At 40.9% G+C, this 27775-nt stretch overlaps 3 protein-coding genes across 3 annotated transcripts; 2 read left to right on the top strand and 1 right to left on the bottom strand.

Annotated features, from left to right (window-relative positions):
- Positions 1 to 91: 91 nt before the first annotated feature.
- On the bottom strand, positions 92 to 8331 carry LOC115399239 (transmembrane protein 229B-like). Its single transcript, XM_030106519.1, has 3 exons — positions 8220 to 8331; positions 6040 to 6213; positions 92 to 593 (listed from the first exon to the last, which is right to left on the bottom strand). The coding sequence occupies exons 1-3, from the start codon at positions 8329 to 8331 to the stop codon at positions 115 to 117; spliced, it is 765 nt and encodes a 254-aa protein (XP_029962379.1). The 3' UTR covers positions 92 to 114.
- Positions 5126 to 13340, top strand: LOC115399565 (hydroxycarboxylic acid receptor 2-like). The gene is made up of 2 exons (XM_030107004.1): positions 5126 to 5205; positions 12067 to 13340. The coding sequence occupies exon 2, from the start codon at positions 12125 to 12127 to the stop codon at positions 13106 to 13108; it is 984 nt and encodes a 327-aa protein (XP_029962864.1). The 5' UTR covers positions 5126 to 5205; positions 12067 to 12124; the 3' UTR covers positions 13109 to 13340.
- A 1990-nt stretch (positions 13341 to 15330) lies between these two features.
- LOC115399579 (hydroxycarboxylic acid receptor 2-like) lies at positions 15331 to 17002 on the top strand. Its single transcript, XM_030107021.1, has one exon. The coding sequence runs from the start codon at positions 15564 to 15566 to the stop codon at positions 16551 to 16553; it is 990 nt and encodes a 329-aa protein (XP_029962881.1). The 5' UTR covers positions 15331 to 15563; the 3' UTR covers positions 16554 to 17002.
- Positions 17003 to 27775: the final 10773 nt, after the last annotated feature.

Raw genomic sequence — 27775 nt, 5'->3', positions numbered from 1 at the left:
CCACATCAACCATGTTTTCATTAAAAAAAAAAAAAAAAAAAGTTAAAAACCTATAAAATGCATTAGTAGCAGAGCTTGAGGAAGCACGTCTGTCCAGATCATGGCGGTTCCTCGTCAGCAGTGCAGTCTGATCCTCAGAGTGTTCCTGATCACGTGCTGCTCTGCTATGAATGCCGCCACAGTCCAGGGCAGCGCGTACTCCAGAGTCACCAGCCTGCCCACATTGTACCTATAACCCGAGTAATCCCAGGGACAGGCCCCCAGCAGCCTCAGCGCCGAGCCCCAGCTGAACTCCCACAGGTAGATGAACAGCGTGTAGGCCGTCAGCCGCACCAGCAGGGGGCGACTCTGGGCGAGCAGCCGGGATCTGAAGTTCTCCATGAGGTAGATGGCGGTGGCGTACATCGGCAGCGCCCACAGACTGCTGTGGCCCGGCAGCCTGCTGTCCCGGCTGCTGCACCAGTCCAACACGGCCGTGAACACCACCTCGCACAGGCAGCCGTGCAGCGCGTACACGTAGAGACGCAGCGCGGCGGAGAGAGGCCGGGCCGGAACGCCAACATCTGCCGAGGCCTCGTCCTCAACGACGCCTCCTGTCACAAAGCATGGAAACGATCGGACAGACTGAGCATTTCTGCAAAGTGCAAAAGAAGCATCTGCGCTAAAGCATTTGCGGAACATCTAGGTGTTGGGGAAAGTCTTCTCTCCATGTAATCATTTTAGAATTTTTAATTTTCATGAGGAAATCAACAAAGGCAGGTTTAAACTGTTGTCACAACAGTCAAGAGTCTAAAAAAGAACGCAAGAAGATTAATTTCTGCTTTTTAATTTCTCCGGATCAGAACAGCCAATATCAATAACATCAGGTATTCTGGGAAAACACAAAGAAGTCTGGCCTGAGAGTTTGGGTTATTTGAGAAAGAGTGTTTGGAGGAACAAATATTAACGAACTGCAAGGGAGCATTATAAGTTTAGTTTCGATTTGATCTGTTAATGATCACGCCTGATCCTGATTTGTTGACAGAGCTGAAGATGCTGTGGGTGTCTCATTTTTTTGCACATTTCTAAGTTAGCATTAATCTGCTCATCGATCTGCTTTCTTTTTTCAGCGTTCACGTCAACAGGACAGCCTATTCTCTCAATTGGGAAGAATTTATTCGAAAAAACAGAAAAGAGACCAAGTCACCGTAGCCCAAGACCCACATTTGAACAGTCAATTGAAGCGAGATATTTTTCCGATCGAATCAATTTAGCATTAGAGCTAAATTGTAAATTAAAGAGGTAAATTGTGAAGTAGTTTGATAAGCTTTGTAAAATTCTGAAGATGAAACATTATGGTAATGAGGATTTTAGATACAATTAAAAAAAGGGCTAATTTTTTAAAATGTCCTTGAAACATTTTCAGAAGGTATCAATACTTCTCTGCTCCAAAGTAAAGAGAAATTCTTATTATTTGAGGATTACTGTGCATTTTTACTGATTCAACCCATCATGTGGTCCCGTATTGAGAAGACTTTGATGCTCCTGCATTAGAGCCTTTAAATTTATCAGTACATTTTATATCATTCTTGTCCAAAAATGGTTAGTTATTCTACATATCTGTGTGTGTGTTTGTCCATCATCCTCCTGCTTCAGCCTTCAACTGCGGCACACACAGCAGTGTGTAGCTACTCTCTAATATGGATTAACAGCTAATAGCCCTGCTCAGCGCATTAAAGGCTCAGGAAATCTTCAACAGGTTTTCTTTCTCCGCTACAAACTGTGTCATCTACAAACGCAGCAAAGATTCAGCTCTGAAGTTTCTACTTGAGCAAAAACAAACAAAAAACAGCAAAGCATTGGCATTGGTGTTCTTCTCAACTCCATCACTTCTTTTACTTAACTAACATAAGGATGTGATGGAAGTAAAAGCCATCGAGCCTGGATGAAGTTAGAACTGTGTCCCTCTGTCGGGTTTTTAGACGAAACAAAGGAGGTAATCATTGGAAGTCTCACCTCGGCCATCATGACCTCGTGTCGTCCTCACAGATCGCTCCCTCGCCTCCATCCTCGGCCAGCACATGGATCCTTGTGCCTTTGTAATCCCTCTGCTTCCCTGTGTGTGTGTGTGTATGTGTGTGTGTGTGTGTGTGTGTGTGTGTGGGTCCCGGGCTAAACATTAAGCTGCTCCATGTTATCAGAGTGAGAGGTCTCCGTCACAGACTGAGGCTGTGACCTGAGTGAGAAACCCAGGAAACGAGCCCGGACCACCTGAGGTAGCATCCGTGAGTGTGTGTGTGTGTGTGTGTGTGTGTGTGTGTGTGTGTTTGGGTGGTGCCAACCGCAGTATTGATCACACAGCAGCCGCATGAATGCTTCCTTTCATACATACAGTTAAAGTTAGCAGATAAGCGTATTGACGAGCACCTGGCAGTGTGTGTCACACAGAAGTGACACTGTACCAGAGTTATGATCGGGGTCATGAGGGGGTTATCAGCGAGACACTGTCAGAGAAACCGGTCAAACACACACACATACACACACACACACACACACACACACACACACACACACACAGTCTTGTATTTCTATCCTTGTGGGGACCGTCCATTGACTCCCATTCATGTCTAGCCCCTAACCCTGACCCTTACCCTAACCCTAACCCACACCACAACAAAGCCTAACCCTAAAGAAATGTTTTTGCACTTTTACTTTTTTCAGTAACAACAACATGGTCAAGAAAACACTGTTTCTCCTACTTAGGACCGGAAAAAGGTCCCCACAAGGCACGTCGTTCCACGTTTTGCTATCCTTGTGGGGACATTTGGCCCCAACAAGGATAGAAATACGAGAACACACACACACACACACACACACACACACACTCATGAATGGACACACTGGAGGCGGATACGGATCCCTTTAGTAGCTCTGGAGTTCATCCTCTGTGTGACAGAAGCAGCTCTCTGTCGGTCGATCACCTGCAGGAGGGTTCATGTTCAAGAACGTGTGTCATCAAGAAGTTGTAATTTGACACCTTAGTGCTGCTATTTGCTGCATGCCAGTGTTTTTTGAGAACTCTGAATAAAGTCAGCAATCAAACTTGATTTTCATCTCAAAGAATGCATACACAATATTTTTGTTACATATGTTTCCCATTGGACTGAGTTATTGTGATTTTTGTTGTTAACGCGATGCAACATTCACATCTTAAGATGCTTGCTGAGGATTGTAATGACTGACATTACATGAGACTTCTCACATGTCTTCACCATTTCATTCATCTAATTTTAATAAGATGTTGCAGATAAGTTGCTTCTAGTTTGTTCCTACAGTTCTTTTGAATTTCTGTGAGAGTGTTGTTGGTATGCATTTTTTAATCTTCTTTATTTTTTTCAGTCTGATATTTATCATGTTGCATGCATGCTCACAACGCAACACATAGATAAAACTGCAGGCTGATTTTTGTCATGAGTTTCTTTTCTTTATTAGTCTTGAACCAAAGCTACTGTACCTTTTCTGAATTTCTGAAGAAACATCCTTTGTAAAGTCAGCAACTGTTCAACGTTGTGGTTCATTCACAAAGAAAATCTGTACTAAATAAATATATTTCCTTGTCGATGTAAGCATTTAAAATTGAAGGTAATTATTAGTATTTTGTTCTGAATACATCTAGAATCAGCAAATCTGACTCTACGGCCAGAGGTGAATGAATATTCAGGATCTGATTCTGTTTCTTGCTAATTGCTAACAAGCAGGATTTAGTTTTTACGCACTGGAACGAGCCACCGGGGAGTCATGATTTGGACTAATATTACCAAAACAGCCATTTGATTCATACATACTATAGTGCATATCTATAAGTTTGATTTTAGGTGAATCTTTCATTAAAATATTTTGCTCAGCATTTTTTTTTCAAGAATTTTCTTGAGATACATTCATTCAGGCTTTGTACGTTGACTCCATACCTGCTGACTTATTCAGTTTATTGACTTGGACAACGTTCAAGCAATTTATACTGTTATAATAACTGCCACCATGTCTAATAATAGAAATCAGGAAGTGAAGAGTGTGTAACGTGGAGTGTTGAGAGTACAGTTTCACACACAGGCAGCAGTAACGGGACCATAAAGCATCCCCGGCAGCAGATGTGGGTCCTGATGTGGTGTTTGTTCTGTGCCTGCGCTAATAAAACAGTTAAATGAGTGGCGGCCCTCCAGATCAGAGTCCAGTGATTCTAGCAAACACACCTTCGGGTCAGGAAAGGGAGTCAGTGACCGTGAAGCTATCAGGCTCAGTGAGGTCGGGCGGTGGAGAGCCGGGACGATGTTGTGCACGATGCATTGTTGTGCATGAAGAAAGTTAACAAACAGTCTCACAGCCACAAACCCCAACCACACAGTCTTTCATTACTCCAGAATATCAGCCAGAGATAGTTAAACTAATCCATCTTTGGAAAGTTCTCCACCCCTGGGGAGTGCATTCCCTCCTTTTCTTCATGAGAACTCGCAGACTTGGAGGTGTGGATCTTTGTCCCAACGGCTTCAAAATTGATCATGAACTGTTCCACCGATTGACCTGCAAAATAAAAGTTCTGTTTCATTTAGGTCTGGATATGCTCACCTGTAATTATCAACATGTTCCTACAAAGCCACAGAGTTTAATCCTGACATTTACACACAATCACAGGTTCCTGAAGGTCTGGAAACTCCACATTGTTTTCCTCCTCACCCTGCTTCCAGCTGACTCTCTGCTCCTCGGCAGCTTTCAGTAACACAGGTTCACTGTCCTACTTATGTCTGAAGTTTTCTTTCCATCGAGCTATTTAACTTCAGAAACTTGACTCAGTCAATGTTCCAGACACCTTCACCTCCCCAGCCATCAATTTAACAAAGCATGAAAACATGTGCAAAGTTTGACTTTACAGGCTTTTAAAGATTTGATCTATGATGCAGAAAATATAAAAACTGTTGCAAATTTAATAAAAGGAAGGACATTCCATTGTCTCTGGCACGTTACATAAATGCATGTTGACATAAAACAAGTTCTACTAATCCCTGTGATGCGAAATAAGATTCTATCTTGCTGAACAACACCCATGTTTTAACATGCCCATAAATCAAACTGTATCTCATTGGTAGACTGGCTCAGAGTGAATCTGCTTTACAAGCAGATCCTGAAACTGGCATTTATCTGCTGAACGCACCAACTGAGCAGAGAGCGCTGGTGAGTATCTAAACGCTTTATCCACTCTATAGCAGGATTTTAACTGCTGGTGGTGTATTTTATTTGCATCATCACAACATGGATACAGCTTTACTTAGCAGTGTTATGCAACATACCAGGACAGATGAGCGCGTGTGAACAGAGAGGTTGCGCCAACTCCTCTCTCTCTTATCAGAAAATGACTTCATTCACTTTCTTGAGTAAGAAGAAGATGGAAAAATCAATGCCTCCTTTTTTTGTCCTTCAACTACACAACTAAAGGTGCAACCATGCTACTGTATTTGGACCTGAAACGGCACTAAAGCAGCATTTCCACCGTGCATGCTGGTACAGGTCAGGTCGGGTTGGGTCGGTTAAAGCGTTGACTTCTTCCGACATGTAAATGACACTGACATGGCTTTTTCACCTTTCACTCCTCATTAGCAGTCAGACACAAGTGTGTAGTTTTTATGAATGACCCTGTTATCAATGAAGTGTCACAGTGCAAATTTATGTGAATTGAAGTTCATGATTCAGATGATCACATGTACAATTTCAAAGAAAAAAAATTGCATTTCTTGCACCACTAATTAGAATGAAATATCAAATGCGAAAATATTGCTGTGTTTGAAGTAGTTGTGTCGAGCAAGAACCAGTAAATACAGACACATACGGGGTGTGAAAACAGCATTAAATGGAAAGGACATCAACACCACCAGCTGTTCAGTTTGTCCTGTGTAACGCTGGATTCTCAGGGTCTGGAGGACCAGCAAAGAAACACTCTGCAGGAATATCTCGGCCTGGCTCTGCTACGCTTGCTGGGAGGCCAAATCAGCCTCATTCAGCCTTGCTGACCTGCTTCGCCTTCAAGGAACTGCTGGTGCAGACGCCACACCTCCTGATGGGCGTGCCGTTCGTCACGCTGCTCGCGTTGCAGCTCCCTGCACAGTCGTGCCTCCAGCTCACCTGAAGCCTGGATTTCTGTCAGGAGGACCGTCAAGTGTGGTTGGTGCTCTAGCCTCTTCCTGGCTAAAAAGTAAAGGGGGGTAGAGAGCAGTTAAGCAAGGCACTGCCACTCATACACTGCATTCACCCATAAGATACCGTGGTGGCAGGTGGTTGTGACGTTCTCAGACGTTACAGGACATGTGGGACGTTATTCCCAGGCTATAATTACAGAGTGAAGCCTATCAACGGACTGCTCTGCACTTCTGTAATGGATTCAATAATATCTGCTGTCATTTCTCCAGACGTTTTTCTTGCTTCAACAGTTTGTGTTCACTGTGACACCGGGAACGAGAGAGAGCTGTTCAGCATAAACATCCACCGTTTGCCAGAGCAAACTGGAGCTGCTAAAATAGCAGCAATTATTTATTTCAGTACTCTGCATCCATTGTGTACTTTAGTAGATATTCATGTCAATATCCAGTTGGACTAGCAGTGGAAGCATACATTCACAGACAGTGAATGTATGTCTGTGCTGTCATTTGATAGAATACCAGTCCACACGCTGAATGGTTTATTGCAAAATCTACAGCATGAACAAGGCCGATGCTTACCTCAGTGCTGCTGTGTGCTGAGAACACAGCAGGACAGTCCTGCTGGAGGTGGTGTGGCTGTATGGGTGAGACGGTGTGGCTGCTGATGGTGCTGCACCTCCCTTCAGCATCACCGGGCCCAGAGGAGGTGGACTCCTTGCCCTAAAGTGACACATGTCCTCCTACAGAGATGCTACAAATGTTCACATATTCAGACAATATGCATAATGCAACATGGGATTAGGGCTGTCACGATTAGGATTTTTTGGAGACGATTAATTGTCAGACAAATAATTGCGAATGACGATTATATTGTCTTTTCTTCTTCTTCTTCTTCATATTCTACTATTATATTATAATTAGCTTTAATAGAACACATTCTATGATGTACTGTACACTTTAAAGAATAAGAGCAATTAATGCTCAGAACATCACAAAATAAAGACAATAGTAACTTCTCCATTCCTTAAGACGTTTTATTGTAACCAGTCTGCTGCATCAGGGCAAGCATTGAAGCATACATACATTACGTCTGCCTTTTAGACTAAAACTGTTGGAAAGTATTGTACAGGTCAGATGAAAACTTTCTTTGACTTCTTAGTCAATGAACAAAGTGCACAGGTCAGTGGTCACACAAAAAGTAACTTTGACTTTCCTAATGAATAAATTCCCATCAACATAGAGGCACAGGAAACCAATCAAGAAACCCCAACCAACCAGCCTTCAGACTGAATCAGCACACAGTACAAAAGTAAACAAACTGAACAGAACAACGGAGGCAACAATGTGTCTTTTGCCTTTTTGGAAAAACAAGCTGGAGGGGGGGGGGCAAGTGAACATACAGTCTTTTTTGACTGTTTTCAAAAACAGAGTAAACAATATGTTTTCAACTTTCTGGCACTTTAAAATGTAAACAGCACAGGTCTCTTAGACTCTTTGGATTTCACAGTTTGAAATGACAAATAAAAATAACTTAAATCAACAACTTAAATATTTTTTTTCAGCTACAGTATGAATAGCTGCGTGCTATTAAAAAGAAAAAGAAGTGACAGCCAGGTGCCCCACCACTCCCCAAAAATATAAAGTAAGTAACAAAGAAACACATTGGCCTGTACTAAAACATATTCCTGTGATTTATCACATCTGCACCCTATCAAGGTTTTCACTCCTCCTGGCAAGGTAGATTTCTGGCAAGGAAAACTAACATATTGACCTTATTTGGCTTGAGGCAGCATCTTTCTTGGGACACAAGGTTTCCAGCTGTACTAAACACCCTTTCAGAGGGAGTGGAAGTCGCACAAATGCACATGTACTTCTTTGCTAACTTGGTCATCAAAGGGAACTTTTTTTGGTTGTCACGTCACCATATCAGAGGATCAGATGAGGGAGGCTGTAACTCTTCTTGCAGCAGGTACCGTTTTAGTTCAGTTTCAGCCTGAACTCTTTTTGGTACAGCCACGGTAGCCATTTGGACTCTTCTGTTCTGAAGGAGGTCACACAGTCGCTCCTTCTTGGCGGGAGGAGGTGAAGGTACCACATCATCATCCTTGTTTCCATCTTTGCCTCCATCACTGCTGCTGCTGTTGCCTCCTTCATCTGGCTCGCTCATGTCAATGATCTCCCTTAGAATCTCGCCCCTTGTTGTACCATCATCCCCAGTGCTGGTCTCCTTATACCGAGGGTCGAGGAATGTGGCCTTTTTCAGAAGCTCTTGAAGTGGAAGTGCACTGTACTTTTCATCAAGGACATTACACATTTTTTTCTTGATGTTTGTTGTGAGTGTGCTCTCATCTGGGTCTGGGGCTAACAGTTCTTCTTTTAGAAGTTCCAGCACAGGTTTCGCAGAGGACACGGTCACATACTTTTCCCCTGATAAGACATCAGTAAAATCAGCCACCGGTTTCAGTGCTGCGTTGATGGATTCCAAGACAGCAACATCCTGCCAGGTCGGGTTGAGGTGTCCATGCTTTCTGTCATCGATCAGCACATGGCAGGGAGCTGCTGTAGCACCGTCTCGACCATTTTTTGCGTGGTACCCCATCGTGTAGCGACATCCTGGCAGGAAAGATAGGATTGTTTAGACATTTGTTCATTATACCAACACATTACAGGTTAATAATAACCCAACATTAATTCAAATACTATATGTACAGCACTTATAGATAAATGACAGCTCAAGTCCAGATTCCAAATGAAAGTACGATCTAAATAGTGTTCACAAATAGTTTATGTAGAATCATTACTTTCCTCTGTCTAGACTCTATAATTTATATACAGTGCCCAGCATAAGTTCACCCCCTACTAAAATCAATGTACTAATAATTATCTAAATGAAAAAATGGAAAAATGTACAAAGCTTTGACAAAGGTGGGATGATTGAAGTATAATTACTACAGTTTGGCTTTGCTCTCACCCCTTTGATTGGAGTTTGCTCATTTTTGCATTTTGATCTTAAATTGAGAAACATACTCTTTTGGGTGAAATGTTGATTTTGAAAGGAACTAAAGGGTTTCTGACAAATCTGAAGAGGTGTACCAATTTATGCTGAGCACTGTACATTAATAGAGAGAAAAAAATGTTTCTAAACTTTCTACATAGAATTTGCACACTACATGTTTATATGTATTTATAGAGTGTGTGCATCATGTTTGTTAAAACATATTTATTTCATGTGTAATATATTAACAGCTTACCAGAATTAGACTGCGTTCGGGGAGATTGGTTTCATGCTGTGCCTTCCTCAGGTCTCTCCTCTTTATCCAGCTCAGGTTGAAAGTGTTGACCAGACTCCTGCACTGTCCCAAGGCACGACTTGTTTTCTCCTTTTCATTTGCCATGGCGTTTTGGACAGCCAAATGGAGGTTGTGGCCAAAGCAAGTCAGCCACGGCCATCCGAGTTTCCTCACTGCAGCTTTAATATTTGAACCATTGTCAGTGGTAATGCAGGACATTTTCTTCTCATCTAGCGCCCAGTCTGCCAAAGCGGACTGAAGGGATTCTGCAAGAACATCTGCCGTGTGGTTGTCTGGGATATATCTTGTCTCCAAACACCTGGACTGCAGAGTCCAGTCAGCTGTGAGGTAGTGGATTGTAAGGCTCATGTATGGGGTCATATTAGAGCTTGACCAAATATCAGTTGTGAGCGAGTAAAATTGAACCTCGCTTAACTCCTTGAGAACGTCATCCTTCACGTTGTTGTACAGTCTCGGTACTGCAGTCTTGGAGATGTATGTTTTGCCTGGTGGGTCATACTGTTTATCAAAGGTGTGCAGCATTTCTTTAAATGCTGGTTTTTCTACAATACTGAACGGCTGCATCTCCTTAGCGATGAACCGCGTTACACTGCCTGTTAACGTACGCCATTTTGCACTGTCGTGTTTATACTTGCAGCGTCGGCCGAAAGATTCGCCAAGAGCCAGTTAACGGGACGCACCAGCTGATGTAGCACCGCCTGGTAATTGTGCTGGTGTGGTCTTTCCAAGTTCGGCGTGTTGCTGTGGATGGTGGGTCTGGAGATGTTGCCTCAGATTTGTCGTGTTGGCGCTTTTGACCACCACTTTTTTGCAGCACATTTTACACGTTGCTTCCTCTACGTCACTTGGCTCTCCTTTATCGTTGGGCATAAAACCAAAATGCATCCATACCGGTGCCTTTGTACGTGCCTTCGCAACCAAGACCTCTTCTCCCTCCATGTTTTTAGCCTAGCCTCGCTAACCGTCCATCCGAGTGAGGCTGCGAGGCTGCGACGCTGCATGCGGCGGCTGCTGCTGGCGGCTGCTGCTGGCGCACCGCGATGACGTCAGATTCTGAGTTTTATGCAATTTTGTGGATAAAATAAATAATTCACGGTAATCGTGAATATGAAAAATATTCGCGAATATGTAAAATAATCGCGATTGACGATTATTGTAATAATTGTGACAGCCCTACATGGGATATGATATACAGCTAAGTGCAAAAGCTAACTTGCTGAAGCTAACTGGCTAATTTCTTTCTTAGATACAAATTGAAGACCACAAGCACATATTTCAGTTTTGATAATTACATGGCAACAGTGATGGCTGTCAGCTCAGGTCAGAGTTTTAAAACTTACCATCACCCTCCACCAGGTTTGAGCTTGGTTGCGGCGCTGTCCAGAAAGCCTTCTGAATCAAACTCCATTGATTGATTGAGGTAACCCGGACCCAGTGGGTGTAAGCGGTTTTCTTAACCCCGGGCTCCTACCATGCAGAACCGGCTCCCAGTTCTGCTCTTTTCTCTCGTTTCAGTGTAATTTCATTCTAGTGCTACATGTCACTGATGATTGTTTCCTCTTGTAGCCTCTGTTTATATAAGAATTGTATGTCGATACAAGAAATTGTCTGTCCTATCTCCTTCTCTTTCTGTCCCCTCACCCGGAATAGCAGAAAGTCGCCACCTCTGAGCCTGGTTCTGCAAAGGTTTCTTCCTGTTAAAAGATAGTTTTTCCTCTCCACAGTTGCTTATGTTTGCTCATGTGGATCTGTTGGGTTTGTTCTGTAAAAGTGTCTACAAACGACTATGCTGTAATTGGCACTTCATAAATACAGCTGAATTGAATTGAATTGAATTGAATTGAATTCTCTAGCTTGACTTGCCGGTCTCTGGTCTGAAATTCAGTCCATAGTGTCAAACTCTCACCAGTTCTTCCTCTGGATCCCACTGCGGTTGAGATCCTTTATTTTTCTGTAATCACTCCACTGTTTCTTGCCTTTTGCGCGGTGGTGACTATTTGAAGTTTTTTTTCATTGCTAATTGTGCCGTCCTGTTCCCAATGAATCTTCTCTGCAGTGATGGAGAGTAGCGTCTGCACCTCCAGTGTTCGATAGACTTTTTTGCAGAAGTTAGGTGTCCAACGGAGTACTCTCTCGAAGACCCTCCCTCATATCCGGTACATGGCTCCAGGTATTACATGTGGTAGGATAGCAGAAAACGGTCTCGGGTGTTCACGGGTGGAACAGTTATTGTGGTACCATGTTCAGTGGAAACGCACACATAGACCTGACCCGACCTGTACTGGAGCCCTGAAAACCTGGCTGAACTAACTTTAGGCACAAATATTGTGAAATCTGTCAACTAACTACCACCTCAGACTTTCAAACAAGCTTAGAGTGACGATAACAATTCCTAAAATATCGACCCATGGCACCTCATTTTCACGTTAGGCTCACAAAATCTAAACTGATATCAGATTTCATCCTCACTTTGTACAAGAAAAGTTATAACCAACCAAATAAATGTAGAGGAAGAATGAATGTTTTTCATAATTTGATTTTTCTGTAAAACACAAAAGTCTGAAACCTTGTTCTTTCTGTTCCTCTTCTAGAGTCTAAATGTGCTGAGAGAAGTCTTGGTGGAAGAAGATCAGATCACAGGCAGCTGAAATGGAATCTGTGAATGTTTCCACTGAGATGGAAACCAACACTTCAATACATTGTCTGAACATGCAGCAGAGCACTGATCGAGGAGTACATGTGTTCCTACAGATTGTCTTGATCACTGAGATGATCGTGGGCTTGCCAGGAAGCATACTTGCTCTGTGGATTTTCTGTTTCCGTCTGAAAGTCTGGAAAACCCACGTTTTCTTCCTCTTCAACCTGCTGCTGGCTGACTTCCTGCTCCTTGCCAGCGTGCCCTTCCGCATCGACACCCACCTGCGAGGGGACGACTGGGTGCTTGGACGACTGTGGTGCTCCATCAACCTCTTCATGCTGTCTGTCAATCGCTCTGCCAGCATTGCCTTCATGACTGTTGTGGCGTTGGACCGTTACTTCAAGGTGGTCCACCCCCACCACTGCATCAGCCGAATCAGTCTAATCCAGGCACGCTGGCTTTCTGCGCTCATGTGGATTACCGTGACTCTTTTTCGGATTCCCCTTTTGACCACCGACACTCTACACACAAATGGAAATGTCTCCCTGTGTCGTACGTTTCATTCTTATAAAGTAACCCCGGCAGCAATGAAGGTTCATTATGTGGCCTTCACCGCAGAGTTCTTCCTGCCCTGGCTCTTGCTGCTTTTCTGCTCTTTTCGGATCACCTCCCACCTCCGCCAGCGGGAAATGGACAAGCAGAAGAGGGTCCAGAGGGCCATTCAGGCAGTGTTTGTGATTAGTGCGGTGTTCACCTTCTGCTTCATGCCAAGTGTTATCACAGGCTTGCTGGGCCTGTGTTTCAAGGCGTACCACCCACTGGACTGCAAATCCTACAATCGTATCAGCCAGCTCTTCACCATGTGCATCGGCTTGACCTACCTCAACAGTGCTCTGGACCCCATCATCTACATTTTCTCCAGCGCAATGTTTCGTGTTGCTCTAAAGAAGTCCTTCAGATTCAAGAAGACTCCTCAACAATTCCATAAATGCTGACAGACAACAATAAAAACTCATGTAAGTGAAAAACACACACACAGGCACATAACGGTAAATCAAGGGAGACTGTGGCAGAAGTTGCTCTGGAATTTGCTGTCTTCCATGTGTTCACATATTCCTAAATACTGCTGCTGTCTGGTGACTTGGTGCTGTATTTTATGATCTATACCGTGGAAAAGACACAATTACCCATATGTCCATGTAATGCAATGCAATTCATTCTCTTTGAGGTGCCAATTAAAGAAAGAATATGTTGAATTGGCCTCTTCTGTTGTCTTTTTTTGAGTCTTTTAAATTGTTTTTTTAATTAAATAACATCCATCCATCCATCCATCCATCCAGTTGTAGCCACAGGAGGAAAACTTGGGAGTTGAAAAGAGTGACAAGCAGAGATGGGCAGTAACATATTAGAAGTAACACAATACTGTAATCCAATTACTTTTTTCAAGTAGCGAATAAATTACAGGATTACATTTGCAAATAGAGTAATTAAATGACCGCTACTTTCCTGAAAGCAGGCTGCGGGACTTAACCATGTTTATTTCATGAGACTATCACCATATCTTATTAGAAGCGCGACATCAGTGTTGGACAACTGTAGGGATATATTATATGGACATATAGGCATAAACATATAGACATATAAACCACGTCTCCACTGCACAGCTGGTGCCAGTATAAACAACAGATGTGTAGTGATGAACAGACACTGTGGCGCGGGAGAGAGCAGGACCATTTAGATGTTTGGAAGTACTGACAGTAAGGAACTGACAATAGCATCAGTAGGCAATAACATAATTCTATATATACATATCTATATCGTCCAGAGATGGAGCTGGATGCATGGTTCCCGGAAATATCGGGAACAACATCTGAGATCTCTGTCCAGAAGAGCGCAGTGCTAGGAACAGCTAAGATCCTACGCAAAACCCTCAAGCTCCCAGGCCTCTGTTAAGACGACCCGAGCTTGAAGAGCATATCGCCCAGGAAGGGCGAGAACACATGTTTTTATATCTGTGTATATATATCATTTGTTTTATTTTCTCACATAATGCAGAACATTTTTTCAGGTAGTGCACACTCTTTGAAGTCTCAGTTGTAACTTTCCTCTAAGATCAATGAACAATTTTAGAATGTTTCCTGGTAATAAGCTATTCATTGCTTTATACTTTATTTGAATGAGTTTGAAATCCACTAGGTCAGGACTTTCTCCAAAACTGAGATACTTACAGATATCTTGTTTTGAACATGTTTTATTTGAGGTTTCCAGCAAATTTCATCATCAATTTGAACTCCAGGAAATTTGTTTGATTTATCCTGTCTATCAGACTTTATTTTACATTTTCAAGGAAAGGTCATGATTGTTCTCTTACATAGATTCAATAACTTTTTTTTTTCTTATCAAACATACCATCACTGGGTTGCTTTATCTTCTGAAATGTGACTCAGTCAATTTTCCAGGCACCCTACACCTTCACCTCCCCTGTAATCAATTTACAAAGTATGAAAACATATGCAAAGTTTGACTTAATTGATATTTAAATATAAGATCCATGATGGAGAAAATATAAAAACAGCTACGGAAATAATTAAAGGAGGGACATTAATTCATCTCCTGCACACACAAAGAAATGCTGACACTACACAAGTTCTACTAACCCCTATTGTGTGACATAAAATACAACCCTGCAGAGCAAGTTTCAACAAGCCTGAAAATCAAACTGCATTTCACTGGAAATCTGACTCAGACCGAATCTGTTTTAAGAGGAAATCCTGAAACTCACATGAAGTATTTACTGCTGAATGCACCAACAGAGCAGCGAGTGCTGGTGAGTAACAAGATCGAAACTCTTTATCCACTCTTTACTGCAGCAGGCTTGTAATTACTGGTGGTGTATTTTATTAGTGTCATCACAATATGAATAGAACTCTACTTATTATTATGTAATATACCAGGACCGATGAGCTAGTGTGAGAGATGCGGTGCCAACATCTCCCCTCTTATCAGAAATTGACTTTATTTTGCTGTCTTGAGAAAGGTGTAAAAATCAATGCATCTTTTTTGTTTGTCCAATAATTACACAAGCAAAGGTACAAACATGCTATCTTAAGTTGGCAGATGAACCTAAAGCACCTTACAAACTAACTTAATGCACTAATATTGTGAAGTCTGTCGACTAACTACCACTTACAACTTTTTATCAAGCTCAGAGTGACGACAACAGGTTGTGATATATCTACCCGTGGCATCTTATTGCCACGTTCCCATAAAATCTCAACTGATGTCAGATTTCATCCTCACCCTGGACAAGAAAAGTTATAACCAACCAAATAAATGTAGAGGAAGAATGAATGTCTTCAAAAGACCCCTTTCTTTCTGTTCCTCTCTTCTAGAAACCAAATGTGCTGAGAGAAGTCTTGGTGGAAGAAGATCAGATCACAGGCAGCTGAAATGGAATCTGTGAATGTTTCCACTGAGATGGAAAGCAACACTTCAATACATTGTCTGAACACGCAGCAGAGCACTGATCGAGTAGTACACGTGTTCCCACAAATTGTCTTGATCACTGAGATGATCGTGGGCTTGCCAGGAAGCATACTTGCTTTGTGGATTTTCTGTTTCCGTCTGAAAGTCTGGAAAACCCACGTTTTCTTCCTCTTCAACCTGCTGCTGGCTGACTTCCTGCTCCTCGCCAGCGTGCCCTTCCGCATCGACACCCACCTGCGAGGGGGAGACTGGGTGTTTGGACGACTGTGGTGCTCCATCAACCTCTTCATGCTGTCTGTCAATCGCTCTGCCAGCATTGCCTTCATGACCGTTGTGGCGTTGGACCGTTACTTCAAGGTGGTCCACCCCCACCACTGCATCAACCGAATCAGTCTAATCCAGGCACGCTGGCTTTCTGCACTCATGTGGATTACCGTGATTCTCTTTCAGATTCCCTTTTTGACCACCGACACTCTACACACTAATGGAAATGTCTCCCTCTGTCATACGTTTCTTTCTTATAAAGTAACCCCGGGAGCGATGAAGGTTCATTATGTGGCCTTCACCGCAGAGTTCTTCCTGCCCTGGCTCTTGCTGCTTTTCTGCTCTTTTCGGATCGCCTCCCACCTCCGCCAGCGGGAAATGGACAAGCAGAAGAGGGTCCGGAGGGCCATTCAGGCAGTGTTTGTGATTAGTGCGGTGTTCACCTTCTGCTTCATGCCAAGTGTTATCACAGGCTTGCTGGGCCTGTGTTTCAAGGCGTACCACCCACTGGACTGCAAATCCTACAATCGTATCATCCGGCTCTTCACCTTGAGCATCGGCTTGACCTACCTCAAGAGCGCCCTGGACCCCATCATCTACATTTTCTCCAGCGCAATGTTTTGTGCTGCTCTAAAGAAGTCGTTCAGCTTCAGGAGGAGGAGACAGATGGAAGGAGTCACTCAGCATTGATTCACTGAGAGTTGTGGATCTACAACAGTAACACCTGCATTGCAAGGCAGCTGTGGTGAAGATTGTGATCCATGATTATTGATTTGTTTGGAGTCCTTTTTCTGATTAGATTGCATGAACTGCCGTCAATCATTAAAACTCTCATTTGTGTGTTGCTATATACATTTTTTTACCCAATTGTGAATGTACTGACATATTACAGAAGTGACTGCAAGGTGCTGGTTCGAGTCCGGCAGCAGAATTCATTATGGAAACGCGAAAGTTCACATTTTTCCCAGCATAATCTGTGAACAAGGATCCTATGAATGAACACTGAGCAAGACCTTGCCAGTGTGGAAATGTGACAAATAAATGTATTTCTTCTTTCTTCTTCTTACAGTGTTCACATTTTCCTAAATGCTGTTGCTGTCTGGTAACTTGGTGCTGTATTTTATGATGATGTATACAGTGCAAATGGCATAATTATTTATCCATATGTCCATGTAATGCAATGCAATTTATTCTCTTTGAGACACTAATTAAATAAAGGATGTGTTGAATTGGCCTCTTCCTTTGTCTTTTTCTCAAATTTTTGCAAACTTTGCAATTTTTTGCAATGACACTCTTAAAAATTACAGTGAAAGTGATTAATTTATTGAAAACATGCATTTTTGTGTGCTTAAGGTTTCAGTGTTTGCAATTTTAATCAGTTATAACCACAGGGAGAATATTTTGGTGTTGAGTCAAATTTCGAGACAATTAATACGATTATTCATCCTACAAAGGCATTGCTTCATTTCCTCACACAATTTGCTCTTTAGTTTTACTCCAAGGATAGTAATGCAGAAACCTTTTTTTTTCAGGTTGTGCGCGCTTTATGAAGTCTTAGATGTCACTTTCCTCTGAGTTCACTGAACAATTTTGAAATGTTTCCTGGTAATAAGCTGTTCTTTGTACATTATTTGAAGAAGTCTGAAATCCACAAGGTCAGGACTTTAGCTTTCTCCATGACTGAGATGCTTCTGGATATTTTGTTTTGAACATGTTTTATTTGAGGTTTCCAGCAAATTTTTTTTTATCAGTTATAATTATTTCAGGAAATTTGTTTTGATTTATCCTTTCTAGAACCACACCCTCTGTACATCCACCTGATTACTTATTTTACATTTTCAAAAAAGAATCATGATTTTTGTTTCAAATAGATTCAAAAGTTCAGATCCTTCACGTAAGTCATTGATGTTCAGTATGAACAGTTTAAGTCCCAACACTGACCCCTGGAGGACTCCGGTTAGTTCTGAATCCATACTGTCTGACAGTAAATCGTATTTTTCTCTGAATTTATCTCATGTGTTGGTGAATTGAGGCTTCTGGGGATTTGGGAGAATTGTGGGAGAAGATGAACAAGTCTGCAGGTTCTGCAGAAGTGTTGTTTGCCTTCGTTCCTCAGTGGGATGTTTACTGTGAGCTGTTTTTGCCCAGTTTGGAATAAAAATGTAGTTCTGTGGTTTGGAAATGCCCGAAATGACTTTCTTTTACCAAAAACATGTAAATTACTTCACAGTCAGGAGATGATTTTTTTTTTTAATAATAACAACAACAGCTTCTATTTCTTTTTTCATCAGTGGCTCCGAGGAACATTGAATTTCTTTGTTTTTTCTACCCAGACCTCATCACCTCGATACTTTTTTGAAAGAGGAATTTTGTCTGCCAGGTTTGTTCCCACATAAAAAATAAACAACAACCAACAAAAAAAAAATAACATTAAATGTGTTCACCACCAGGCCCATGAACAGGTATTTAACAATCGGGCAACATGAAGAATTTGCAATGTAGGTAAAGTTTGCTGTACTTTATCTTCTATCTATGAATATGCAGAGAGAGAAAAGTTTGGAAAATTGTGGCACTCAGTTGTTATAAAAATGTTTACTCACACATATAAACATAAGTGCATGCACGAATAATTTCACCAAATAGCCTTAATGATTCACTGATCACATTCTCTCATCAAAACTGTCTTTTGGAAACCTTACGAGAGTGAGAAAAGAAGCCAGGGATTTGAAGAGCTGTCATCTTTCACATTAAAGTTAATGCACAACGCATTAATGTGAAACATTAATCATACCCAAGGAAGAGGAAAGTATTTTTTGTTTCAAGAAAAGATGTGAAGGAATATGGAAAATACTCAAAAGAATCAGTTTTCTCTCAGGAAGAGATGAGATGATGGTCAACATCATGTTTTGAACACAAGGTGGCAGCAGTTTGTAAATTTGTTGTTTGAAACTGTGACACATCAACAAGGATGGATGGACGATAAAAATGCCTTTGTAACTCTTCACTGAACAAACACTCAGATTTACAGGAAGGAGAAGGTCTTATTAAAGGCCTCACAGCACAGCTGTAAAAAACAAAACAAAAAAAACCTTCTTTTTTCTTTTGTTTTTGCTGTTTGTACTCTCTGGTGTTCAGAGAGCACTAATCAACAAGGAAAGAAACTTTCAGGATCATTTGTAATCTGAATCTAAATGTTGTTGTCAGTCAAATAGTGTTTCTCTTGACTTTATCTCTTTTGTCTGAGTAAATATTCCACTTAAATGATGGAAAATGTCCAAAAGCATTGAGTTATTTATTAAAGACACAAAGAACCGAGGTATGCCCAAAGCACATAAGACACTAAAGGAAAAAAAAAAAAAAAAAAGAAAAACAACACAAAATATCAGAGTAACATAACACCCAGTTCACATTATCACATCAGGTCCATCATCCTGTCCACTTCTGTTCCTCCCTCGTCAACAAAAAAGGAGATTTATACCAATCTGTGACGGCCTGGTGATATATTCTGCCCCACACTTGTTCATAATAGTTCATACTATTCACAGTTCATAACAGTGAATGAACAGTTCATAATATTTGAAAAAAGCCGCGGCAAGTCCCACAATTCAGTGCGGTTCATGTAATTTGCTGTGTTTTTGCGTGGAGAGTCTTAATACATTATTTTCCACTGAAATAACGCAATAAAATGCTGTGAAATCACAGTAATAATTAAAACAACAAATAACACAATAGTTTACTGTGATGGCACTGTTTTTATAGTAAACCTCTAAATTACACTGTGAACATTAAAGTTAAATCCTGGAAAGTAATAATACTGCAATTTAGAGTGAAATTTTACAGTTGACTGTTGTGAAATCCTGGTAATTTTTTTACAGTGCACTTTACTTCACACCAGTTCAGTCTGATTTTTCTGAGCCAATCATGGCCCAACAGACAGCGTCTTTGGCTATCAAGAACCTGGCTCCAGTTTGCCGACCTTCAGCTGCAGTGTCTACATGAGGTGTAGGCTGCCATCAGTACGCTGAGCTTGATTACACGTTCATGTACCATTTACTGCACGTTTATTGCATATTGGAAGTTCTGATGCTTCAGTCTGGTGTTTTATATGCTAATACTACCTTGTAATCACTGATATATTATTTGACATTATTTATCTGTGGTCCATTCGTTTAATGATTGTATATTTCGGAGTTTTAAACTCCGTGGCTCCTCACCTATAATTTATGTCGCTGGATGATTATAAAATATTTCTGGTGATTCCAGAAGGAGGGATGTTCTTCACAGACTGGAATAGGAGGGTGAGTGGGCTCGTATGAAAATGGAAGGAAATCACATTTAAAAAGCATTAAGCAGACAGAATATCAAAGTTTTACCATGACACGTTTTAGTAAAAAAATCTTATGCTCATGATCACATCATCAAAAACCATGTGGTCATATGATCACACGATCATGTGGTCATGAAATATGTCAGATCACACCTCCATAAACAACAGATATATACAAGCTTCTTATAAATATATCTGTGGTGTACAGAGTCACAATGAAAGTGTGGCCTGTAAAGCAGAGGCCGTGACCATCTTCGTTTCCTTCCTTCCGTATTATATATTCCAGAGTGAGTCGACCACACCCATCCAACCCTCACATTACATATTTAATAACCAACTCAGTATTTGTGCAGTTATTTACACCATGATAACTAATGAATAGACATTTTTCCTTTTTAACCATCCAAACATTAGAATTACATTGAAGGTTTTGTCACCTTTGACCTTTGAACAAAAGTTTTTACAGGAGCCTTCTGATGTGCCCTAACAACACAGTGATCGCTGAAAGGAGTAAAACTCTTTCTGATGGTTTTTTTATTTTTATTTTTTTTTTTTTTTTGATGAAGTAAATCAAATGAAGTCAAATCATTTGTCAAAGATCATATTACTCTGTTTTTACTTGAGTCACTCATGTTTTGGATGACTCAAGTGTTTTCAGAGGTTGCCGAGACGTGGACTCCAGCATGTGTGTCCATAAAAGGACTGAAATAAAAATAACTGCATGATGGGGCAGCATGGACAATACAACAAAGCTTTTACCTCTCCAGACTTTACTTTAGAGTCATATTTAAATTCAGAATTTGACAGTTTTAGAATCAGAGTTGGGGTCATAGCCAAAACAAAACAGGAAGTGGTTTTCTGATTATTTTTTGTTTTTGAGGAAGTGCAGTATGTGAGTCAAACAGTTAAACCATGTGTCACAAGAACTTCGTGTTACTCTACTTTTGCTTGAGTCACTCATGTTTTGATCTAAATATAAATTGTTTTCACATTCACCGATCGAATCTACAGGTTCTTCAAATTCTAGGTCATTTTGATCTTTTTCTGGTTTGTAATTTCATTCCCTCTTCTGTAAGATGATGATGCAGGTTGAACACAATATTCATCGTCTGTAAAACCTTTGTTTTCTACGTTCTGTGTCTGTTGTCTTTTAGAGACTCAGCCTGTTCATGTCTTTGCAGGTGATAAGAAGTGGAAAAACTTACTCCTACGTCATGCCTGTGCAGTCATACAGGGTTTTCTGTACTATTCACAGATTTTTTTTTACTCCAGTGAAAACGTTGCCTTTAAGACTAAACTCAGGAAAACCCTCTGTCAGATTCACATTATGAACTGGAGCCTCTTAGTAAAATGCTGTAAAATTGGCTCAGAACCTAAATTCCCAGATCGACCTGAGTCATGGAACCCTCACGGCTCGAAAACAGGTCTTAAACATTTTCAAAGGGGAAGGAGGCATGACAAGGATGGAAAATACAGAGAAGGAGATTAAACTGATAAAGCCACACCCAGCATAGAGCCAAGTGGTGGTGGGGGGGCAGGGGCATTTATTACTTGTGCAATAACCTGTTTTTGTGCTATATGCTATTATATTGTTCACTTTATTTCTCTTGCATTTTTGCACTATCTTGTAATTAGTATTGAGTCAACGGTTCTGGATTTTATTGCACGGCAGCTCACTTCAAACGGGAGGATAAACATAAATTAGATGAACAGCAAGACGCAACACACTCCCAAGACTGACAGCAACAAGTTGAATGAAAGGAGTGAAATCAGGGGAGAAGACAGAAATAACAAGAGCAAAATGTGAGCAGCAGAGTGACATCAAAACAGGATTGTGACTGGAGCAGAAAACTGTATCCTGGAAAAAAACCACAGAATTGTAATGGTTATAGTTTGATACAAAACAGAATCACGGACACAGCTTCTCTTTGCAGGATTTTCTGAAATCAAACACCACAAAACACAACTGACCCTCCAGAGAAATGTGTAGAAATGAGTCAACACGCTGTCACTGCACAAAGTTTTATGTTAAATGCTTTTAAATTTCAGAAAAAGGGTGAATGTCTCTCCTGAGACGCTCAAACAGCGACTTGAGTTTCCGCAGGACCGTGGGCAGCAGCAAACTAGAAACACCTTTCCATAAAGTCTAACTCCACACACATGCACACACGCACGCGTGCGCACACACACACACACACACACACACACACACAGTATGTAGATGTGCAGTTCGCAAAACATGCACAACTTCATGCTGCGGCGTGCATCCCTCCGTCACTGATAAAGAAAGCAATTCTCAGAGGAAAAAAACATCTCTATTGTAGCCTACGGTATTTCCACTTTGTTTTTTCCCGAAATGTTTGAGGAGAAAAACATTCTACTCCCGTGTCTCTCTCGAGTTGCCACATGGTTCTCTTCCGGAATGAGAGGATGTGACAACGGGTCCGTAGCTGCTGGTAATCGTCTTGATTCGAGAGCTGTCTGGTGCGCTGCGCGCTTCTACTGTTCCAATGAATGATTGAGACACGTGCAGAGAACGAAAGTTGCGTGATCAAAGCTGCAAATCAGCGGAGAGGAAGGGTGAAGGATGTAATATTCATATTGAACTATTGTGACCTTTGTATTTTGGCTGAATCACTCTGCCGGGCTTTCCACTTTCCAGATGACTAAAATAAAGGCGAACCTCCCACTGCTGACTGTACTCAAAGTAAAACTTGACAACATGAAACAGTTTGAGCTCCAACACTTTAGTCCCAACAAGACATGTTAGGGGTCAGGTGTGTGCTCAGTCATGTTATCTAACTATGTGTGTTTTGACAAAGACCATGTTTCTAATGTTGACTTCTGTCCTTCTTGTCTCATTTTCTCAGTTGGATTCCTTCAGTTTTACTTCACACAGGCTGATGATCTAGACTGCTGAAGGGACATTTTATACTGTCCAACAGTTTGATACAAATCTGGATTTTTTTTTTTTTGCTGCTGTGAGTTTAACTTTTTTTTAAATTGTGGTTTCCTGATGTCATACAAAAGAAGCAAACATTTATTGGTGCTTTGAATTGTGCAGTGTGTTGTATTTGTCACATCCTTCACCATTTAGCATTTGAAAGAAAATTAAACTCAAAAGTAACAAAGTTAAACAATTAAAGACCTCATACACCTGAAAGCAGTCATACATGTTTGGCAGCAGTTGATTTGGATGATGTGCATGTTGAACCCGAGTCGTGTCTGAGAAAACATGAATCACAACATGTGGTCAACTTAAAGCATGCAAAGTGTCTGCACCTGTAAAGCCTTCTTTAAAGTGTGTAGGAATTTGTCACGGGCGCAGGATGAAGGACCCACACGCAGGCAGTCAGGCAGAGTTCAGCTTGTTTATTTCCAGGTATGCAGGGAAACAAGAACGCAGGGCAAGCTGAGCTGAGGTACAGGCAGGGACGCAGGAACACACAGACAACCCACAACAAACCAACCAGGACAAGTGAGGGATGCAGGCTTTGAATAAGGTAGACACAGGTGAGGCACATTAGGGCACTAACGAGGTAGGACACCAGGCAGGAGAACACGAGGAACAGACAAACAGGTGAGACAGGGCATGCAAAAATGGGGAACATAAACCAAAACATCCAGAGATGTAGGTTGGTGGAACTCGGCAGGACCTCGTATGTTGCTCTGATAACGGAGCTCAATACATTTGATTCCATCCCCCACAGCCCAGTCCACGTGATCTTTCTCCTCTCCACATCATCCCGTCTCATCCAGCGGCCTCGTTGGCCCTGGGAAACGGCTCTGGCACACCGACTCACTTCCTCTTGCTGGCGCACCTCCTCTGGCGTTCTGTGGGATTAAAATGTGTTCGGTTCAAAGGAGTTTCCCAACTTTGTGTCTTAAGAGAAAATGTGGAGCACTGTAAGTGACGGTGTCAAGTTACAACATGTACAAGAGCGCAGAATGAGTTTTTGTTACTGTTGAAATGCTGTTCTCACATTTGTGAGAATCTATTTGTGTGAAAGAAATTGTTCTCTTTCGTGTTTCAACACTTTTTGTGCACACATGCAGGTGCGCACGTACCAGCAACCTGTTTGCAGACATCTGAGTCATCCGTCACAAGACTTATCGGACCCCCCACCCACCTCCACCCCCCACCCACCACGCTACCGTCTGAAAGAAAAGACTCCCTCTCAGAAGAAAAATATTTGTTAGTCCATTTCATTTCCAGTAGAGGGACAAATCAACAAGATTCATCATGAAGGCAAGCTGAAGTAAGAGACAGAACGTAACAGAAGCATAAAGATTAAAACACAAACAATACAATGCAGTCATGTTCCACATCTCTATTCAGATATATTTACAAACTGTTAAAAATCTAAATTATTATAGTTATTCTCATTATAATTATTATTAGTTCTTCACAGCAAAGTAAAGAATACAGTGACTTCCCTGAATGCTACGTGACATTTAGAGCGCTGACTCAGACTGTGCAATTACATTCAGGATTCCAGCAGTTTCAGCTCAGCTTCTATTCAACACTGTTCTGTTGAATTGATGGAAAAGAAGAGGTGGACAGGGATCTGAGCGTCTCAAACAGATGTTTCCCAGAAGCTTCATGCTTTCAGTGTTTCCTAATGGCAACTTCACAGGTGTGATCTTAAGATAAAGTGCTAAAAAGCAAAAAATTTCAGGTAAAAAATGATATTGAAATCAAAATTGTTATGGCAAAATTTTATATGTTCTTGTGATTGCCACGATACACATTTGTACAGGAACTCTTTAAATATCAACTCAGTTTTTGTTTGTTTGCTTTGGCTCAGCACTTCAGAACAATTACTTCCTTTCTCTACTCAGTATTTGGTGGCGAAAGAGAACCTGATTGAGAACCATGAAAAAACTCTAAATATAGAAAAGTTGTGGACGGGGTCATGTTTGGACGCGTGCTTCCAACAATCCAGACAAGCTGAGCTTAAAAGATGATTCATTCCGGTCCAGAATGAACAAAGTAGGCTTTACAAAAATCTAAATGTTTCCGGTCCACTACCAGATCCACAAAAAACCTTGTTTAGATCGACATTCAACATCAAAGTAGGCTACCTTTCCATGTTCGCTCTCTTGCGCGGTCAAAAACTGTTTTCGACAGAGAGCCGCCCCCTTCCAAAACCACTACAAACAAGATTTCAGCTTGCCCTCTGCCGGCTCGGCAGACAACAGCAACTAGTGATGGGAATTCCGGCTCTTTTTAGGGAACCGGCTCCTTCAGTTCGGCTCACTAAAAAGAGCCGGCTCTTTTGGCTCCCAAACGGCTCTTCAGATTTTTTTTGTTGCTTTAATCGATATATTACCAATAATAATGTAACATTATGCACAAAATGAGTTAATAATTAATAAAAAAATTTATTATACTACTATATTATGATAGCCTTTATTTTTTCACTCTGCAGTGAACTTTCAACTAATTTAACCTTTTAACTTTTTTATACTAAGCAACTTTAAAGTCAAGCAACACAGAATTCCTGAAAAACACATGACACAACAAAATGTAAATTACAAATATTTACTTTTCAGTGCAACAACAAATAAACTATGAAATACAAGAATAAACTTTTAGCTTTTTTATACTTAACAGATTTAAAGTGAAACACAGGATCCCTGAAAAACACACGAAATATAAATTTAAATGGTAAATGGTAAGTGGACTACACTTGTATAGCGCTTTTTACCCTGTATACCAGAGCCCAAAGCGCTTCACACTGCAATATCACATTAACCTGTTCACACCATACTCGGTGGTGGTAAGCTACTATTGTAGCCACAGCTGCTCTGGTTCAGACTGATTTACAGATCTACAAAAAAATAAATTCTCAAATACAAACAATTTTAGCTTTTTATACACTCAACAAATTTAAAGTCAAACAACAACACAGAATCCCTGAAAAAAAATTCAAAACCACAAAATAAAAATTACAAATATTAACTCTTCAATGCTATAAATAAACTATAAAATACAAGAACTTTTATCTATTTACAATTCAACTTTTGACCAATTTAGACTGAAACAACACAGAACCCCTGAAAAACATGCAAAAAAAAAAAAAAAAAAAAATTAAAATGTGTAAAACAAAAAGAAAAAAATCAGCACTCTCTACTGAAGATTGGCATTTAGAAACGCCAAGTGCCTCAGCTTTGAGCGACTGATTTGGCTTCTTCCATCGGTGATTATCTGACCTGTTTAGAGAAGATTCTCTCAGAGGGGACTATATGACATTTTGGTCTTGCAGACAATGCACTCTGCTTTTGGAGCCATCAATATAATTAAAATGAGTCCAAATTTGGCTCCTTTTCCTGATATGACTAATTTCTTTTTGTCCCCCATATTGCACTCTCTCTCCTCTCTTGACCCATTCCTGTGCTCACTGTGCTGCTGCTGTGTGTGTGTGTGTGCTCGGCTGCAGCCCCTCCCCCCTCTGCTCAGCACACAAGCAGTGCAGACAGAGAAAAAAAGCATCTCGAAGGGAGCCGGCTCCTGATTGGTGGGGAGCCGGCTCCCGGCTCATAGAGCCATTACGTTCGCGAACGACACATCACTAACAGCAACCACAGTTCAACATAGGAAAAGGCAAAGAACAGCAGCCTGTGGATAAATCAAACTAATTACAAAAGGCAGGACACCAGATCAATATCAAATTTGCCTCCACATTTACATGTTCATTTATACTATAATATCAACCCACTACCGAAATGATGCAATAAACACGGTGCTGTATATATTACAATGGCTCTAACATATAAAACATAACAATATTTAAGTCAAGACAAACTTATCCACTGAAAATAAATAAGAGAATATATATTAATGTAAAGGATTTAGGACACACACACACACACAAATATATATGTACATATACATATATGTCACTGCAAATTGTAATGACAGATTCATCAAAAATAAATATCAAATATATAAATTACATATTTCTAAATTTTCCGTTACACTGACATAAGCACAATCTGAATAAAAACAAAGTGAAACCTGAGGAGTAAAGATTGTCTTTCCAGTATACCTAAAACTTCTGAAAGAAACTAATTCCACTAAGTACAAATATGAGAACGAAAATGTTTTTCCATCACATCTTCGTGCTGCAGCAGGATATTTTCAGGCCATTATTAATTACAGTTAAGGTTGAAGAATCCAATTACTCCTGTTCAGAAATATAAAGCTTTTATAAGACATTCATTAAAAAACTTGAAAGAGGAACATTTCAGTGAGGCACTTTTCAAAGTTACAAAAGTGAAAATTTCAACAACATATAGTGTCTTTTAACTCAAATACAATATGTGGGAAAAGTGTAAAAGTGACCAGAATTAAGCATATTTCATGATTTTTGAGTGAAATTTTGTGTAAATATGATGTGTTTTTGTTTTTGGCAAAAGCCAGTAAAAACAACAGGATGAATCCTCACAGTGAAGGAGAAAACCTGGTTTTTAGCCACGTGCAGCCTACAGATCCTGCTCTCTGGGTTCTTGCTGCACCTCTTTGAAACCGAGCATGCTGCGGATGCTGAAAAAAACAAGCAGTGACTCAGAAGAGGTCAGA

This window comes from Salarias fasciatus, chromosome 13 (assembly GCF_902148845.1).
Source record: "Salarias fasciatus chromosome 13, fSalaFa1.1, whole genome shotgun sequence".
Taxonomy (NCBI): domain Eukaryota; kingdom Metazoa; phylum Chordata; class Actinopteri; order Blenniiformes; family Blenniidae; genus Salarias; species Salarias fasciatus.
The sequence above is the reverse complement of the archived record's forward strand: the minus strand, read 5'-3'. Positions and strand labels throughout refer to the sequence as shown.

What these genes read in the sequence shown, in the direction of transcription:
- LOC115399239 (XM_030106519.1), bottom strand. Translation starts at nt 8,331, where the DNA reads ATGAGCGAGCCAGATGAAGGAGGCAACAGCAGCAGCAGTGATGGAGGC. An exon ending in CGCCAAGAAGGAGCGACTGT is followed by an intron (nt 6,214 to 8,219) that starts GTGACCTCCTTC and finishes TTTACTTTTTAG; the next exon opens with CCAGGAAGAGGCTAGAGCAC. An exon ending in GTTCCTTGAAGGCGAAGCAG is followed by an intron (nt 594 to 6,039) that starts GTCAGCAAGGCT and finishes GCTTTGTGACAG; the next exon opens with GAGGCGTCGTTGAGGACGAG.
- LOC115399565 (XM_030107004.1), top strand. Translation starts at nt 12,125, where the DNA reads ATGGAATCTGTGAATGTTTCCACTGAGATGGAAACCAACACTTCAATA.
- LOC115399579 (XM_030107021.1), top strand. Translation starts at nt 15,564, where the DNA reads ATGGAATCTGTGAATGTTTCCACTGAGATGGAAAGCAACACTTCAATA.